A 16,608-nucleotide genomic window follows, 5' to 3' on the forward strand; every position below is an offset into this window, starting at 1 on the left:
AACAGCGGTCAGTTCGCACGCGACAGGGTGATAGCGAACGTCTCGCATTTGCAACATTTCCTTACTATTTCAGCGCTCTTTTGACGCTGAAACACTCTCTTCTGCTCAATAAAAGCGAATGAAGCCACCGTGATAATTGACCAAGGTTTATTCTCTCAACATCTCCGTCCATTAGTTGGCAGTGCAAACAATTAAGCTGTCAGTTTTCGGGCGAAAAATGGTAATTTCACAGGCACCCATTTTCCCTGGCATTTGCAGGCGTGACCCCTTGACCTCCGGATTGACGCGAAAATGAATTAATTACTCAATCAGGCGCCTTATCTCTGTTGTTGACAGTTTCTCTCTGCGACTTGTCGTTTTTCTCGTCAAAATAAAATTTACAATCACTATTTGTGTGCTTTCTCGCCGTCCTCTGGGATTTCCCAAGAGAAAAGTCCCGAAATGTGGCTCCACAGACCAATTTGGCGCGCCGCAAAAAGGCGCAAATATCGAAAACATCGCCTAAATAAAAAATCGTCTGTCGACGAAACAGACAAATCCACAGAGTTCTCCAAGAACACTCAGAAAATCCATTGTAATTCAAAAGCACTATTGAAATTATACAATTTTATGGCTGAAACACTTTTTTAGACGCTCAATTTGTGCTTTGAATACTGAAATTTCTTTCGATTCTCTCAATAAATTATTTTATTACGTAGAAATTTCCTTCGACGATCCACTGAATTTCTTTCCGATTCGCAATTTGGTAATTAGGCGCTGAACGAAGCGAACGAAGCCGCCTGGCGGGAGAATGAGAAACAAAATTACTGGGAAAACGACGTACAAAATTTGATTTTTGCTTATTTTCTGAGATTTTCTTTACCATGGATAAGAAATTAGAGCTGTATCGGAAGGTGATTGAGGAGGAGAGGCAATATTCGGTGAGAAATAGCTTCCCGAATGTGTAAAATGGTCATTTTTATGGGTTTCTTCAATGCCTTGCAGGAAGACATTTCGCCGATTCTCAAGGAGCTTTCGAGAAATGTGGCTGATCTGCTGGAGATTGCCGCACAACAAGGCGTAGAGGGGACTGAAAGAAAGCGTCTGCTTGATGAGGATTACGCGAAGATTTCTGCCCTCACGAAGTCTCTCCATGCGAAGGTGAAATCAGTCATTGTGGGACAGAAAAGCGCTTCAGAGCCACCAAATGAAGGAATTCAGGGCCCTACGACGCCTGAGAATGCCCAAAAGGAGCTGATAGAGGTGCGCAAGCAGATGGAGAGCAGCAACAAGTCCTTCATCTCCATGGGATGCTGCATCACGGAACTCCTCAGCGTCCTGACGCAAGAAGACAGCAACACGAGTCGCCTGATCGAGGGATTTGAAGCCCAAATCCGAGTGTACTTCAAGTTTGTGGAGCGCACGCTGATATCGTACTTCAACAGCGTCCACGAGCGCGAGAATATGCCCAGCAATAACTACAAATTCGTCTGCTCCGCCACTTCTGTAGTGGGACATATCGCCGCCCAGGAGAGCGGACGCAGGATCGTGATGAATCACGAGAAGACACATTTCCTGCTCAAGACCTTCCTCAATCTCCTCTGTCGGCTGCGATATCCGCGCGAAATTCAGCTCATTGGGTGAGTTTCTGGGTTTCCCATCCAACTGTTTTTCCAATCATCCCTGAATTCTTACAGGATCTTCCTGAAATTCCTCTGCGACATGAGTCTGGAAGACGCAGCTGTGCGCATCATCCAGAACCACTTGACTGTGATGGAGCAGATCGTGGATTACGTGAGTTTCTTGGGCAAAATTGATCTGCAATACATGTCGATCATCCTGCTCTTCAACACCATCGATGACCATCTGTCCAGCGGACAATTTGAGAGACTCTCGCACAAGGTTCTGTCTATTTTCTTACAAAAAACACCCCGTTTATTCAAAAATTGCCCACTTCTTGCAGATCGATCAAATTTCCTGGGAAGATTTGCTGAACTCACCGAACCAACTCATTAGAGCCGCTTCCAAGCGTCTCTTCCAGCAAATCCGACGCCGGCAGCAATCCCAGATCAGTGCTGAATAAATTTACTTCCTAACTCTCTTGGCTTTCGCCTCGGCAGCGTCTGAGGCCTGCACAAAGGTCCTCTTGAGGCGCGATTCTCTCTTCTTCCGGAACTCTTTCGCCACGTCCTTTGACAGCTCTGCCACGAGCCTCATCGTCTCAGCGGGATATCTAGCAAGGAAATTAAGGAGAAAGCATTATAAGGCAGATCCTGGGAAGGTTGTGCGACGCAGAATCTCACCGGCAGCCCAGAAACTCCACATTTGTGAATGTCTGCGCTAAACACACGAGCTCATCTTCTGGGAACTTTTCCTTGTGCGTCTCCATAAAATTGCGCCTCAATTGCCAATGCTCGTCGCTCTCGTACGTTGTTCTGTAGTCCTCGACCTTCCAATTTGTAGGGAAATCCATTTTCAAGGGTTTTTTTTTCACAAAAGACACAAAAGTAAACGCCGCGGAATGTAAACATAAATTTGACAAGGTGAACTTGAGGTTATGTCAACCTTCGGCAAGTTTTCGTTTGGCGCTGAAACGATGTTTTTGAAAATCAATTTTCTCCACGCTTTTCCTCCAGAATAAAAAACGAATATTTTCTTCCCACTTGCTTAGCGTCAAAATTATAAATCTGGCGATTCTGGTGGAACTAGGATGAACTTCTCCATGAGAGCAGGATCTCTCTGCTCAATTATATCCTTCGCCATATCAAATAGGCTTATCTTTTTACTGATGACCAGGTGTCGATCCTCATTCTTGCTGTAACTCTTGGATTTTAAGCCCAGTTGACTGGCGAGTCTGCAAAAAACCATGATTTCACGCTTTCTTAAGGAAGCTTCGAGGGATCAAAGAAAATCACCTGTGCAGGATTGCGCGCTCGTCGCTGTTGAACTCATTGGTGAACACGAGATCATAGAGAGTGACGGTGTTCTTGTAGTTCCTCAGGATGCTCCTGTAATAGTCTGTGTTTGTGTTGGCGCCGAGTCCCTGGCGCCCAATGTTCACAGACAGCTCCACAGGATTCAAGATTCCCTGATTATTCGCGCCCAGACTGCCTCCTTTCCAGCCCAGCGACTTCAGCAGCTTGAAGCCCAGATTCTCCTCGCCGAGCTTCTGCGATTCAGTCTTCTTCTCTGCGCCCTCTTCGGGCTTCCTGATCGTCTCGTTGCCCTCCGACAGGAAGGAATTCTTGACGCGTAGCGTGAAGCAGTGCTTCTTGAGTTCAGCCAGCGCATCTTCGTACGCTTCCTTCTTCGACGACGCCTTGCTGGAAGAATCCGCTTGACCGGCAACTTGTCCATTCACCAAAATCACCGTCCGGAAGCTGTCGCCCAGCATGCTGGGCTGTTCCACGACCGCAGCTCCACATTTTGCGCGTAGAATCTGCATCAGGGAAGCGGCTGATTGCTGAAAATTGTCCGTGGAAGGATCGTAAATGATGATCTTGCCGTACTTTGACGTGAAGTCTACGGACTCTTCCTGGAAGCGTTTCTTCGAGGGCGGTTCTGAGGTGTTTGTGGGTCTCTTCAGAGTGTCTGCTAAACTAGATCTTTTGACTTTGGCCGAAGCGGCATCAGAGGCGCCCACGAAGGTTCTCCGGAGGCGATTCTTTCGCTTCTGTCGCACATCTGCCAGAAGATCCTTTGCCAACTCCTCAATTCGTAGCGTCACTTCCCTGGAGTAGCTGAAACAACATCCAAGAACACTTCAACAATGATAGAGATACGTGAATACCAAGGATGTCCTCACCGGCAGCCCAGAAACTCTATGTTGATCATTATTTGGGCCAAACAAACGAGTTCATCTTCCGGAATGTCTCTCTTGTGCTTCATCATGAAGGCTTTTCGCAGTTTCCAGTGCTCCTCAGGCTCATGATTCGTCTTGTAGTCTGCCACTCTCCAATTGTTCATCATTTTCCTCTATATTTCCTCGAGAATCCTCATCAAACGTCCGAGAGTGTCAACATAACCACACTTTATGACTCTTCGTCAAGATCAAAGAACTCGTCGAAGAGGAAATTGGGGCACTGTCTCAAGGAAAACGCCTGTTTACACCACAAAAATAGAATTTACTGTATTTTCTCATTCACAATGTCAAATGGGAATAAATACACTTTATGAGAATTGATATCACGGGCATTTTCTATATACTCTAAAGCATTCATTCTCAAGTGTTTCTCATCCATCCACTCGTCAATTCGTGGGGCGCCTTTGCGGCACTCACGGTTCAGACAGAAATTCGCTAATTCACTCTCCGGAGACGCCTCACTTGGCCTCGCCCTTGTCTTTGCTATCTAGCAGCGGAAACAGGTACTCCCTGGCCATCGTGTAGGCCAGCCCGATGGTCAAGGCCCCCACGACCGTGCCCTGCGCCGCCACGCGGAGTTGCATGAGAAAAACACTGGTGCTCATCGAGCCACGGTGGCGATACTTGTACGCCCCAATGGCGCCCACTATCAGGAAGCCCGCGATACCTGCAACAGCGAGAGATTTCAGTGGAGGACGTGCAGAAGTTCACGCCAAGAGCATCAAGGTCAGCGTTGCTTGTTAGATAACAGGCAATCATCTGGCTTAATCTCACCGATTGGCATAAAGGGAGCCTCTTTGGTCTTCCGCGCCAGACGCGAGCCGTGCGATTCATCGCCGAAATCCACAATTTGATTGCCAGGAGCCATTTTCTGGGCAGGAAAGACGGATTCGAAGATTCACTGTGAAAAGACCGTGAAAATCATCCTTGTGCACTTCAAGGGCATTTTTCACCAGCAACAACTCACCAAATCACTAATCTCCACTCACTAACGCTTGAGATGCACAACAAGGATAATTTTGATAATCACTGAGAATTTTGAGGGAATTTCAGTGCCGAAAATGCCTCAAGAACACACTTCTCACGAAATTTCACATGAATTTGTGCAACTTGACGACGTCAAATCTCTGCATTCGCCTTTCTCACTCTCTCAGAGAATACTGGATTCCGCTCTCCCTCTCACGAATTGTCCACGTGAGAGAGCGACGACCAAAAGGTGGGGGAAAAAAATCCCACCCACGTGAGAATTTAGACCAATTTCTCCTCAACTTTCTCTCGCTTGGAGTCGGCGAACATTCGCTATTGGGTCGCGGTGGGGAAACTCAACGAAGATGCATTTTCATTGGTCATTTCTCCTCGCAGCTTTCGACGTGAGTGGACACGTTTTCTTGCCTTTTGGAGAATTTTCCATATTATGCTATTTACACGTTTTCTCGTGATTTTTCGCACTCTAAGACCCAAGAAAGAGCCAAAGAGTCGCAGTTGCTAAGAAAGGAAAGACATGGCGTCAAAGACACTGCGGAAATTCTTTTCTGCTTAATATTCCTGAGAAAATAGACTGTAAAGTACAATTATCTTTATTTTCTAATACACATTATTTGTTGTTAATCCTTTGCCAATAAGCTAAGAAATCTAATTCTCGTTAAACCACATCACAAACAGTTCCTTTGATGGCTTTTGAAGCTTTTACGCGAAACAGCCTGGAATTAGTGTTGGTTGTGTTGAGAGGAATGTCTGTGAGATAAATGATGGGAAGATGATTGGCGAGGATCCATAGATATCCTTTAGCGTCCAGAGTGACGTGCGAGACAAACTGTAGATCGTCTGACTCGTGAATCACGTCAATTGTGTCAGAATTAATGGGATTCTGAATGTTCCAGCAGCGAACTTTCTTCGATTGCATCTCGGCGAAGAACATCACGCCAGTTGAGAGATCAATAATCTGCCGCATGGATTGAGACTTGCAGCCGCGATAACCAATGAGGGTAAACAGGCCTGAAGTGTTCTTGTTTGGGGCTCGCTTGGCATTCTTCAGGAGTTTCGTTGACACAATGTATTCAGCAAAACTGCTGCCAGGTGAGAAATATGCATTGCGATGCCCGTTCTTGTCTGGATATCCGAGAGCCAAGTTCATTATTCCAAGTGGCAATTTGTAGTGAAATGCGTTGCCGAAAAGTTTCACCGATTCGCCAATGATTGGACGCATTGAAGGATCACTGAATGTCCAAAAGCTCTCCTTCTTGTAATCGTAGACGGTTATTGTGTTGTCGAAGGCGTTGGTGATGTAGATGAAGACATCATCGCACGTTTGCTTAGCTTGGAAATCAACAGTGATGTAGACAAAACCCACGGGATTTCGCCATAAATGTTTGGGTATTTCTGCGCGACGAATCACTGGGAAATGTCGACTTTTGCAGCTGTTTGATCGCAATTCAAAGACAATCAGTGCGGGATTTTGCACATTGTAAACTTCATAAGTTGAGTAGTGCAAAACTCCTGTGTCAATCACAAAAAGGCGATTGCACCGATTGTCGACGCAAGGTTTGTACACAGAAATGATCCTAAAGTCTTCGTTAGGACTCGTGAAAATCCTCTCTTGCCACTTTTGAATGCCATACGATGTGCTGCCGTAAAAGGATGGCTTTAGAGTGTTCCTCTTGTAATCAGGAAAGCCCCAGACACTGGGACTTGTTGCTTCGTAGCCGAAATTCTCACTTGTGCAGAATGCGTTCAATGTTGACGGAACTCCGGGTCGCACGCGTGCAACAGTGGCGAACATAATTTGAATGTTGGCGTGATAATCGATACCGAGGATGTCATTATTTGAGGGAATGTAATAGGGATACTTTCCAATGAAGGCGTTTTCTATTGAAATAAATCACAAATAGTAATTGTAGTAATTATACACAAACTAGAACACAATTGATCACCGTCAAAGGGTAGATTTTCAAAGGTGACATTCTTCCAGTGGAAAATCTCTTTCACTGTATCTTTTTTAAAACCATTCACAACACTTTTACACGAAAGAAGTGCAAGGAATGCTTGCAAAACACTCGTCTTCATCTTGCAGACGCGGATAAACTGTCTTTTCCAAAATATTCTTGCGTTTTTATACCAAACTTAATATTTTGCACACTTCATCGGTATGTTGGACTTAAACTGGTTTTCTGATGAAAACAAACACACAAATTCTAGTGAATTTATGAGTGACAAGCAATCCCATTTAGGATGTCATTTGTCGTATAATTTTTATTGGTTTTGTCTGCATCTTGGAAGGAGGATGGTGTCATTGGGTCAAGATTTGTCGAACAATTTAGAAATTTGATAATAAATTTTATTACAATATTTTAATACATTTATGCATTATTTTTACACATTTTTACATGTGTATTTGTTTCAGCTCCATTATTAATTTACTTTCCATGAAAGAAGACTCTTCGCGGACTATATCTGGTTATATCGCACACAGTTCCCTTAATAGCATCACTTATCTTGACGCGGAAAAGTCGGGAGTTGATCTCAGATGTGTCCAGGAGTTGGTCAGAGAGAAACATGAAGGGAAGATTATCGGCGAGGAACCAAAGATATCCATTTGAGTCTATAAACATGTCTGAGATGAATGGAATTGCGTCTGATTCAAACACCACGCCAAGGGTGTCTGGATTGAGGGGATTTTCTGTGTTCCAGCACGTCAGTCTCTTTGACTGCATCTCCCCGAAGAACATCACACCGGTTCTGAGGTCAAATACTCTGCGATTAGTTTGAGTTTCACATCCGCGATGAGCGATGAGCTTAAAGTCCTTGGGATTGAAGTTTGACGGCGCTCGTTTGCGATTCTTCAGGAGCTTCGTGGAGACTAAGTATTCTCCTGTGCTGGCGCCAGGAGCGTAGTAAGCGTTGCGATTACCATCCTTGTCTGGCCGTCCGAGTGTTATGCTCATGATTCCCATGAAGAATGTCCAGTAAAAATCTTTGGGGGCGAAGAACAAGGTTGCCTCGGCTGTGATGGGATTCATGGAAGGATGCGCAAATGTCCAGAATTCATTGTGTTTGTAGTCGTAGACAAGAACACTGTTGTCGAAGATGTTGTTTGAGTACATAAAGACATCGTCACAAGAGTCTTTCGACTGGTAATCTAAAATGTCGAAAGTGTATCCCAAAGCATTCTTCCAAAGATGCTGAGGAATCTCCACGCGGCGAATGACTCTGAACTTTCGATTTGTGCATCCATCAGATGGCAAATCAAAGACAATAACTGCGGGATTTTGAACGATGTAGATTTCAGTATCACTGTATCGTATTGTGCCAACGTCAAGAACAAAAAGTCGATTGCAGCGATTGTCCACAAGAACACCGTAAATTTCAAGGATGGAGAAATCCTCAAGGGGATTGTAAGGACGCTCGGCTCCGTAAACATTGTAGAAATGGTTGAAATACCCTGAAGAATACTTGTGTTTCTTCCTAACCAATTTCCGCGAATCGTCTTCCGCGCTGTTGCCGTAGAAAGACGCCTTCAGCATGTTCTTGTCGTAGTCAGGAAATCCCCAAATGTGAGGACTTGTGCCTTTGGCGTAATTACTTACGCAGAAGGCGTTGAGCACAGATGGAACTCCCGGTCGAATGCGTCCAACGGTGGTAATCATAAGTCCACTTTGCTCATGATAACCAATCGCGAGCACATCATTGCTGCCGGGAATGTAGTAAGGATACGGGCCGATAAGTGTGTTTTCTGCAAAGCAGCAGTGCACTTGAGTTGCTAAATGAGTGTTGTAAATGCAAGATGTTCACCATTAATCGGTAAATCCTCGTAAATAACGTCTCGCCAATAGTACACAAGTTCAACATCTTCTTTCTTTGCGTCGCTAAAAACACAAAGGCAGCTTAAAAGTGCCAAGTTTGTCCAAAATACTATTGAAGAGTTCAATTTCATCTCTCTACCTTCCTGAGAAAACTGACTTTCCTCTTGCTGTTGTGGTACTTTTATAACCGAAGAAAGAATCTCACAAACAAGTTGAATTTGCATATCTAAGAATGTGTTTAAATTGTCTATTTTAGATTGGGTCTGAATGAGGTCTTCGACATTAGAATTCGTACTATTTAGAGAACTTTAATAAATCACATACTATTAATGAGATATTTCACGTGGAATCGCTGAATGGTTAAAATTTGGTAGTAATTTGTTATCTGTTTTTTTTTTTCTTCTATGGAGATATCTAGTCTTTAGCATAAACACATCGATTTATCTGGTGTCACAAAGTGAGAAAAATATTGCTGTTCATCTGATTTAGGAGTTTGGCTGCTTGATGAGAAAAGAAATAAAACACAAAGTAGTAAATTTGATGATCTTTTTATTCAATAACTGCGGAAACTATTGGTAAATATCGCAAACTGTTCCCTTGATGGCATCCAATACTTTTATGCGAAAAACCCGTGAATTGACTTGTTCAGTGTCTAGAAGAATGTCACTGAGGAAGATGATGGGAAGTTGATTGGTGAGGAACCACAGAACTCCAGTGGAGTCCACAAAAATCTCCGAAATGAACTGAATTTTATCTGATTCCATGACGATGCCAATATTATCGGGATTCAGAGGCAATTTGCTGTTCCAGCATCGAACCTTGTTTGATTGCATCTCACCGAAGAATATCACGCCAGTTGTGTGATCGAAGAATTGCCGAAAATTTTGTGAATTGCAGCCGCGATAGCCCAGAAGTTTGAAGTCCTCCGGATTGTAATTCTTGTTTGCTCTCTTTGACTTCTTCAGGAGTTTCGTGGAGACGGCAAATTCGCCAATGCTGGCGGCAGGGGCGAAGTAAGCATTCCGATTGTCGTCTTTGTCCGGATATCCAAGCACAACGTTCATTATTCCAAGAATAAGATCATAATTGTAGTCTTTGTTGAACACCATGTGAGCATCAGTGAGAATAGGCTTCATTGTCTCGTCTGCAAACTGCCAAAACTCTCCGTGTTTGTAATCATAGACAGTCACGGTGGCATCCATGGCATTCGTTATGTACAGGAAGACATCGTCGCAAGAGCCCTTTTCTTGGTAATCCACTGTTATGTAGCCGAATCCCGCGGCGAGTTTCCACAGATAATTCGGGATTTCCACTCGACGAACCAGTGGAAAGTTGCGAGTAATACAACTATTGGCTTGCAATTGATACACTAAGATTGAAGGATTTTGCACGCTATACGTAAGAGAGGGTCCATAGCGCAGAACTCCTGTGTCGAGGATGAAGAGACGATTGCACTGACTATCCACAATTGGATGATACACTGAAATTATGTTGTAGTCATTGAGTGGATTGAAGTAATTCGACGCTGATTGCACTTCAGTGTAGTTGCTGGACGTATATTTGTTGCGTTTTCTCCCAATGCGGAAACTCTCGTCATAGAAGGACGCCTTCAGAGTGTTCTTGTCGTAATTCGGAAAGCCCCAAATATGAGGACTCGATCCTTCGACATAATCCCCAATGCAGAAGGCATTCAGGTTGGACGGAACTCCAGGTCTGAGGCGTCCAACGGCCACTATAAATATTCCACTCTGAAAGTGATAATCAATTCCGAGGACGTCGTTGGTTTCGGGAGTGTGATAAGGATATGGTCCAATTAGGGTGTCATCTGAAAAGAATCACTTTAGTTACTGAATGGATAACACTTCTTGAATCCTTTTGGATCACCAGAAAGAGGCAGATTCTCATAAATCACATTCCGCCAATAATAAGTTTCTGTTGCTGCTTTAGTGCTGCGCAAACACGAGAAAACTGCCAAAATCACTATGAAAATAGTACTCATCTCGAAAGACTTCACCAAACTGACTCTGTCTTTGTCTTCGTCGCCGTATTTATACTCCTGAAAGACATTCACTCCTTTTCAAACAAGTTGTCATCAAACACCCTCAAGAATTTAAGGTAATAAATTAGCATTTTGAGATAGGAAAAGTATTTGAACTGAATTTTTTATTACATCTCGAAGCCTCAACATGTCTCTTACGAGTGATATGATAATAAGCTTTTATTCTAATGTCATAATATCGTTCTGAGGCTTTTAGTCATCATCAGACTCGTGTGAAGATGTGAGTTCTCGTGGCGAATTCGAAATATCACAAACTGTTCCTCTAATGGCTTCTGATGCCTTCACGCGGAATGTTCTCGAGTTGACTTCTTTCTTGCTCAGAGGCATGTCGCTGAGGAATACGATGGGAAGGTGGCAGGAGTGGAACCAAATGTATCCATCCAGTGAGAGGGAAATCTCTGACACGAATTGCAGATCATCTGACTCAAAGACAACGCCAACGTTGTCCGGACTGAGTGGAAGTCGTGTGTTCCAGCAGCGGAGTTTTCTGGATTGCATCTCAGCAAAGAATATCACGCCAGTGGTGAGATCAATGATCTGTCGCATTGACTGCGAGTCGCAGGGACGAAAGCCGATGAGTGTGAAGTCGCTTCGGGAGAACTTGGCGCCGTGCTTGTGGTTCTTCAGCAGCTTCGTGGACACAATGTACTCGCCAATGCTGGCGCCGGGAGCGAAGTAAGCATTCCTGTTGCCATCCTTGTCTGGATATCCGAGAGCCAAATTCATGATTCCCAGTGAGAATTCGTAGGGGAAGTTCGGTTGGAAGATCAGGTCCGACTGGGACATGACGGGTCTCATGGAGAAGTCAGTGAATGACCAGAAAGTGCCGCGCCTGTAATCGTGAACAATCAGAGTGCTCTCAAAGGCACTCGTGATGTACAAGAAGACATCATCGCAAGTTCCTCGCGACTGGTAATCAGGAGTGACGTAGATGAGTCCCAGAGGGTCCTTGCAAACGCTTCTGGGAATCTCCACACGGCGAATGACTGGGAATGTCCTGGTCTCGCATCCATTTGTTGGCAATTCAAACACGATAAAAGCGGGATTCTGCACAGTGTAGATTTCACTACTTGAATAGTGTAACAATCCGGTGTCGAGTAGGAAGAGTCGATTGCACTTATCATCCACAATTGGACGATATGTTGAGATGATGGAAAAGTCTTCCGGGTAATCATAGTACGCGCTTGGCTTATGACGATGGCTGTTGTAAATGTGGCCGTAATATTCTGGCGAGGAGTACTTATTACTCCTGTCCAACTCCCGAATGTCGTAGTGTTCATTCCCGTAAAAGGACGCCCTCAGAGTGTTCTTGTCGTAGTCTGGAAAGCCCCAGAGAAGAGGACTCGTGCCTTTGGCATAATCATCCAAGCAGAAGGCATTGAGTGTGGACGGAACTCCTGGTCTAAGACGTCCAACAGTGGCCAGAACTAATCTACTTCGCGCGTGATATTCAACACCGAGAACATCATTGTTGGAGGGAATGTAATACTGATAATTCCCGATGTATGAATTTTCTGCAATGATTCACACTTATTAGATGATTTGAAGCTATTATCGCATGCTAGAAGCGCACAAATCACCGTCAAGGGGAAGATTGTCGTACTTCACTCTACTCCAAAAGTACATTAACTCCACTCCACCACTGTAATGCCCTTTGACGAGATAAGAGCAGCCGAGGAGAATCCAAAACACACTTGCAATGCTCAGTTCCATTCTCACTTTGTCTTATAACTGATCTCTTTTCCACGTTTCCCCGCACTTTTATACGTCGAGAACTTTCTCTGACTGACAAATCCAAGAGCGATTTCGTCTCTTCATGATTTACATATTGAACAGCCTATTTGGAGAGATACATCTTAAATTCGTAAATGGACTTTTATTCGCTAAATATATGTTATATTATTTACATTCAACACGGAGAGCGAGATTCTTAAGTATCTGCTAAAGTAATATTCTTAATGGTTCATTAAAATGTTTGATAACATTTCTTCTTCAATTTGTATTTCTCTATACAGAAAAGCAAGGATCGCTTTATAAGAATTCTTACACAGATTTACAGTTTCTTAACTGAATAGATTATATATTTTTATACACACTTTGATACATTGTAGTGGTTTAAGGTTGATGATCTCTTTCTCTCTCTCTCTCTCAGAAGACTGTCGAATTTACATATTTTTTCACCTTAATGATATTCATAAAGACGTCACATTAAAATTAATCTGAATTAGTCTTCACAAGAAGCTCTCTTTATTATGTAAGCTCCGACAGGCGCAGATATCCACCTTAATTAGAAGGCAAACAATTCAATGATTATCAATTTCCTCAATTCTTTATTTATAACCAAAAACATCTTTGAGAACATGATATTGATAGCTTCTTTGGACGTCACAAACTGTTCCCCTGATAGCGTCTGATGCCTTGACGCGGAATGTTCTGGAGTTGATATCGGTTATGTCCAGAGGTATTTCTGGGAGGAGGAAGAGCGGAAGATGGCTAGAATGGAACCAAAGATATCCTTCCGCATCCATAAATATTTCTGAGACAAACTGAAGAGCGTCAGACTCGTAGATTACTCCAATTGTGTCCGGATTTAGTGGATATTGCGTGTTCCAGCACAGAATTCTCTTGGATTGTGTCTCACCGAAGAAAATCACTCCAGTGTGAGGATCAATTGTACGGCTGAAGACTTGAGTATTGCAGCCGCGATTTCCGAGCAGAGTAAAATCCCCTTTGTTTTTATTGGAGGTACGTTTTGGTGGGGTCTTCAGGATATTTGTGGACACTGCGTATTCTGCGGTCGAGGCAGCAGGACCATAATAAGCATTACGATTACCTTCTTTATCAGGTCGACCGAGAGCGAGATTTGTGATGCCAAAGGGAAAATCGTAATGCAAATAATCGCTGAAAATCATACTAGATTCTGCGATGATAGGATTCATTGATGGATCTTTGAAGGCCCAAAAACTGTTATGTTTGTAATCATACACCGTCAGAGTGAAGTCGTAGACATTAGTAATGTACACGAAGAGATCATCGCAAGAACCCTTTGGCTGGAAATCAAGTGTTAAGAAGGCGAAAGCTGTTGCATCAGTCCACAAATGATTTGGTATTTCCACTCTTCGTATCACTGGAAATTCTCGGCTGCCACATCCATTCCAACCTCGTGTTGTCTCAGGTGTTATTCTGAAGACGATAAGTGCAGGATTTTGCACTGCGTAAATTTCATTGGGGCCGTAATAGAGATTTCCCGTGTCGATAACAAAAAGTCGATTGCACTGTTCGTCCATGACTGGATGATACACTGAAATGATGGAGAAATCTTCCAGTGTATTGTGGGAATTCTCTGCAGGATAAGTTGCTTGGCCTTCGTAGAAATGATTGTAGTATCCAGAAGAATACTTCTCTCCTTTCTTATGCAGCTTTCGACTGTCTATTTGTGTGTTGTCGTAGAAAGACGCCTTGATAGTGTTTTTCTCGTAATTAGGAAATGCCCAGAGATGAGGACTTGTCCCGACGTAATAATCATTTACACAGAATGCATTGAGTGATGATGGAACTCCTGGATGAAGACGCCCAACAGTAGCAATCATTAATTGTCGTTTGGCGTGATAAGCCAGTCCTATGACATCGTTATTAGCAGGAATGTGATATGGATATTTCCCAATAACTGTGTCATCTGCGATAAATCACAACGAATTATAATTGAGTTGAAGAAAACACTTATTTCTTGATTCATTTACCAGGTAAAGGTAAATCCTCATATATAACTTCCCTCCAGTAAAACATCATTTCTATTCCATTCTTTTTAGCACCTTTAACAACCAAAAAGCACACAAAGAGTAAAAGAAATATCCGCAAATTGTTCCGTTCCATCGTTGTACCACTTACAAACTGAGTCTTCCCCAGAGATTTCTTTTACTTTTATACTGCAGGCACAGCTATTGCAAATTGCAGATGATCAGAAACAGTTTCAAGAAACCGGTCCTCCAGATTTTGCATTCTGTATTTATTAACATTCCCAAATGGTGTAATAAAGCACATTTCTTTTGCTGGGGTAAAAGATTTATTTGCTTTCATTGCTTATCCTCAAGAAGAATGCAGAGGAAATTAAACGAATCTGTAATTTAAATTAGGAATCGTGATTTTTATTAGCATCAATGGTTGTAAAAAATGAATAACTAAATTATTCTATGCTTTATTTATAGTCAAAATTATTACACTTTAATAATTATAGGTGTTTTGTACGTCACAAACAGTTCCTCTGATGGCATCAGTTGTCTTCACGCGAAGTACATTGGAGTTGACATTGGTTAAATCTAGAGGATCTTCAGTTAAATATATAAGAGGCATATGATTTCCGAGGAACCAGAGATAACCTTCCGAATCAATATACATGTCAGCCGGGAATAGCAGAAGATCTGACTCCAAAACAACTCCAGTTGTGTCTGGACTGAGACGAAGTTTAGTGTTCCAGCAGCTGATTCTCTTCGAATTCGTTTCGCCGAAGAAAATCACTCCTGTTGTTGGATCGAAGACGTGCTTGAAGATTTGAGTATTGCATCCAAGATAGCCAATTTGTTTGAAATCATCTGGATTGGAAGAGTAGGATGCCTTCTTGTTCTTAAGCACCCTTGAGCTGACTAAGTACTCAGCTTCAGTTGAACCAGTGCCAAAGTAAACATTCCTATCGCCATCTTTATCTAGATATCCAAGACCAACACTTACTATTCCCAATGGGAACTCATATACTTTATCTTCAAAAGTAACGAATCTTTCGGCTTGAACCGGCTTCATGGAAACATCATCAAAAGACCAGAATTCTCCGCGTTTGTAATCATAGACAATTAGAACGCCGTCAGAGTCATTAGTGATGTACAAGAAGACATCATCGCAAGAGCCTTTAGACTGATAATCGAAGTTGATGAAATCTAAGCCAAGTTTAATGTTCCAGAGATGATTGGGAATTTCAACGCGTCTTATTAATGGGAAATTACGCGTTTGACATCCATTCGCAGGAAGCTCATAAACAAGAAGTGCCGGATTCTGGACATTATAGCTAATTGATGGCGAATAGTAGAGATCTCCAGTGTCGACAACAAACAGACGATTGCATCGTTCATCGACATTTGGAAAATATGTGCTGACAATTGTGTAATCATTGTCGCGATTGTAACCGCCATAGAAATGGTTGTAATATCCACCAGAATACTTATTCTTGTTGTGATGCCCTTTTCGTCCTTCATTGTAGAACGATGCTTGAAGGGTGTTTCTGTCGTAGTTCGGAAAACCCCAAAGATGAGGACTCGTACCTTGCTGGTAATCGGCTAAGCAAAAGGCATTCAGAGTTGATGGAACTCCTGCGCGAAGCCTCGCTACAGTTGTGATCATTAATCCACTTGCGGCGTGGTGATTGATTCCCATCACGTCATTATTGCTAGGAATGTGGTACGGATACGGTCCAATGAGCGTATCAGCTGGAATAAGCACTTCTGTAGATGATTCACAATTTCATATTTCGAACACTACCTGGATATGGAAGATCTTCATAAATGACTTCTTTCCAGAAAAACACTCTTTCGAAACCATTTTTGAGACCTCCAACGGCGCAAAGGCATGCAAAAAGAGCCCAAAACACACTAAAGATCTTCGCCATTGGAAAGACACTGGAGAACTAATTCTCTCTTTGCGGCTTTCTCGACTTTTATACTAACGGAATCCAAGTGATGAACACTTTGCCGTGACGCGATATTTTATGCAGATTAATGACTATCTCCGAAATTCTCAGAGAATTTGCATTTTCGCTGGGATAACAGTAAGAATTTATGGTTCTTCTTGCCTTTCGAGCTGCGGCGAATGAGAGAAATGAGAAAAGGCTCTCTGTTTTGAAAGCATTAATTGATTTGAAGTAG

The 16,608-nt window shown here is 43.0% G+C and overlaps 6 protein-coding genes across 6 annotated transcripts; 1 reads left to right on the forward strand and 5 right to left on the reverse strand.

Annotated features, from left to right (window-relative positions):
• Positions 1-170: 170 nt before the first annotated feature.
• LOC132258518 (uncharacterized) lies at positions 171-1,531 on the forward strand. The gene is made up of 3 exons (XM_059755849.1): positions 171-920; positions 985-1,445; positions 1,510-1,531. The coding sequence occupies exons 1-3, from the start codon at positions 864-866 to the stop codon at positions 1,529-1,531; spliced, it is 540 nt and encodes a 179-aa protein (XP_059611832.1). The 5' UTR covers positions 171-863.
• A 358-nt stretch (positions 1,532-1,889) lies between these two features.
• Positions 1,890-2,550, reverse strand: LOC132258265 (partner of xrn-2 protein 1-like). The gene is made up of 2 exons (XM_059755486.1): positions 2,283-2,550; positions 1,890-2,212 (listed from the first exon to the last, which is right to left on the reverse strand). Exons 1-2 carry the CDS (start codon positions 2,450-2,452, stop codon positions 2,065-2,067), a joined length of 318 nt encoding a protein of 105 aa, XP_059611469.1. The 5' UTR covers positions 2,453-2,550; the 3' UTR covers positions 1,890-2,064.
• A 54-nt stretch (positions 2,551-2,604) lies between these two features.
• Positions 2,605-4,054, reverse strand: LOC132258264 (uncharacterized). The gene is made up of 3 exons (XM_059755483.1): positions 3,785-4,054; positions 2,895-3,719; positions 2,605-2,833 (listed from the first exon to the last, which is right to left on the reverse strand). Exons 1-3 carry the CDS (start codon positions 3,946-3,948, stop codon positions 2,659-2,661), a joined length of 1,164 nt encoding a protein of 387 aa, XP_059611466.1. The 5' UTR covers positions 3,949-4,054; the 3' UTR covers positions 2,605-2,658.
• Positions 4,055-4,082: 28 nt separating this feature from the next.
• Positions 4,083-5,033, reverse strand: LOC132258266 (HIG1 domain family member 1A, mitochondrial-like). The gene is made up of 3 exons (XM_059755487.1): positions 4,809-5,033; positions 4,616-4,742; positions 4,083-4,508 (listed from the first exon to the last, which is right to left on the reverse strand). The coding sequence occupies exons 2-3, from the start codon at positions 4,707-4,709 to the stop codon at positions 4,300-4,302; spliced, it is 303 nt and encodes a 100-aa protein (XP_059611470.1). The 5' UTR covers positions 4,710-4,742; positions 4,809-5,033; the 3' UTR covers positions 4,083-4,299.
• A 7,817-nt stretch (positions 5,034-12,850) lies between these two features.
• Positions 12,851-14,575, reverse strand: LOC132258519 (L-dopachrome tautomerase yellow-f2-like). The gene is made up of 2 exons (XM_059755850.1): positions 14,440-14,575; positions 12,851-14,375 (listed from the first exon to the last, which is right to left on the reverse strand). The coding sequence occupies exons 1-2, from the start codon at positions 14,570-14,572 to the stop codon at positions 13,030-13,032; spliced, it is 1,479 nt and encodes a 492-aa protein (XP_059611833.1). The 5' UTR covers positions 14,573-14,575; the 3' UTR covers positions 12,851-13,029.
• Positions 14,576-14,920: 345 nt separating this feature from the next.
• LOC132258520 (L-dopachrome tautomerase yellow-f-like) lies at positions 14,921-16,120 on the reverse strand. The gene has a single exon (XM_059755851.1). It carries the CDS (start codon positions 16,118-16,120, stop codon positions 14,921-14,923), a length of 1,200 nt encoding a protein of 399 aa, XP_059611834.1.
• Between the last annotated feature and the right edge of the window lie 488 nt (positions 16,121-16,608).

Source organism: Phlebotomus argentipes, unplaced genomic scaffold (genome assembly GCF_947086385.1).
Source record: "Phlebotomus argentipes unplaced genomic scaffold, Phlebotomus argentipes genome assembly scaffold_4, whole genome shotgun sequence".
Classification (NCBI taxonomy): domain Eukaryota; kingdom Metazoa; phylum Arthropoda; class Insecta; order Diptera; family Psychodidae; genus Phlebotomus; species Phlebotomus argentipes.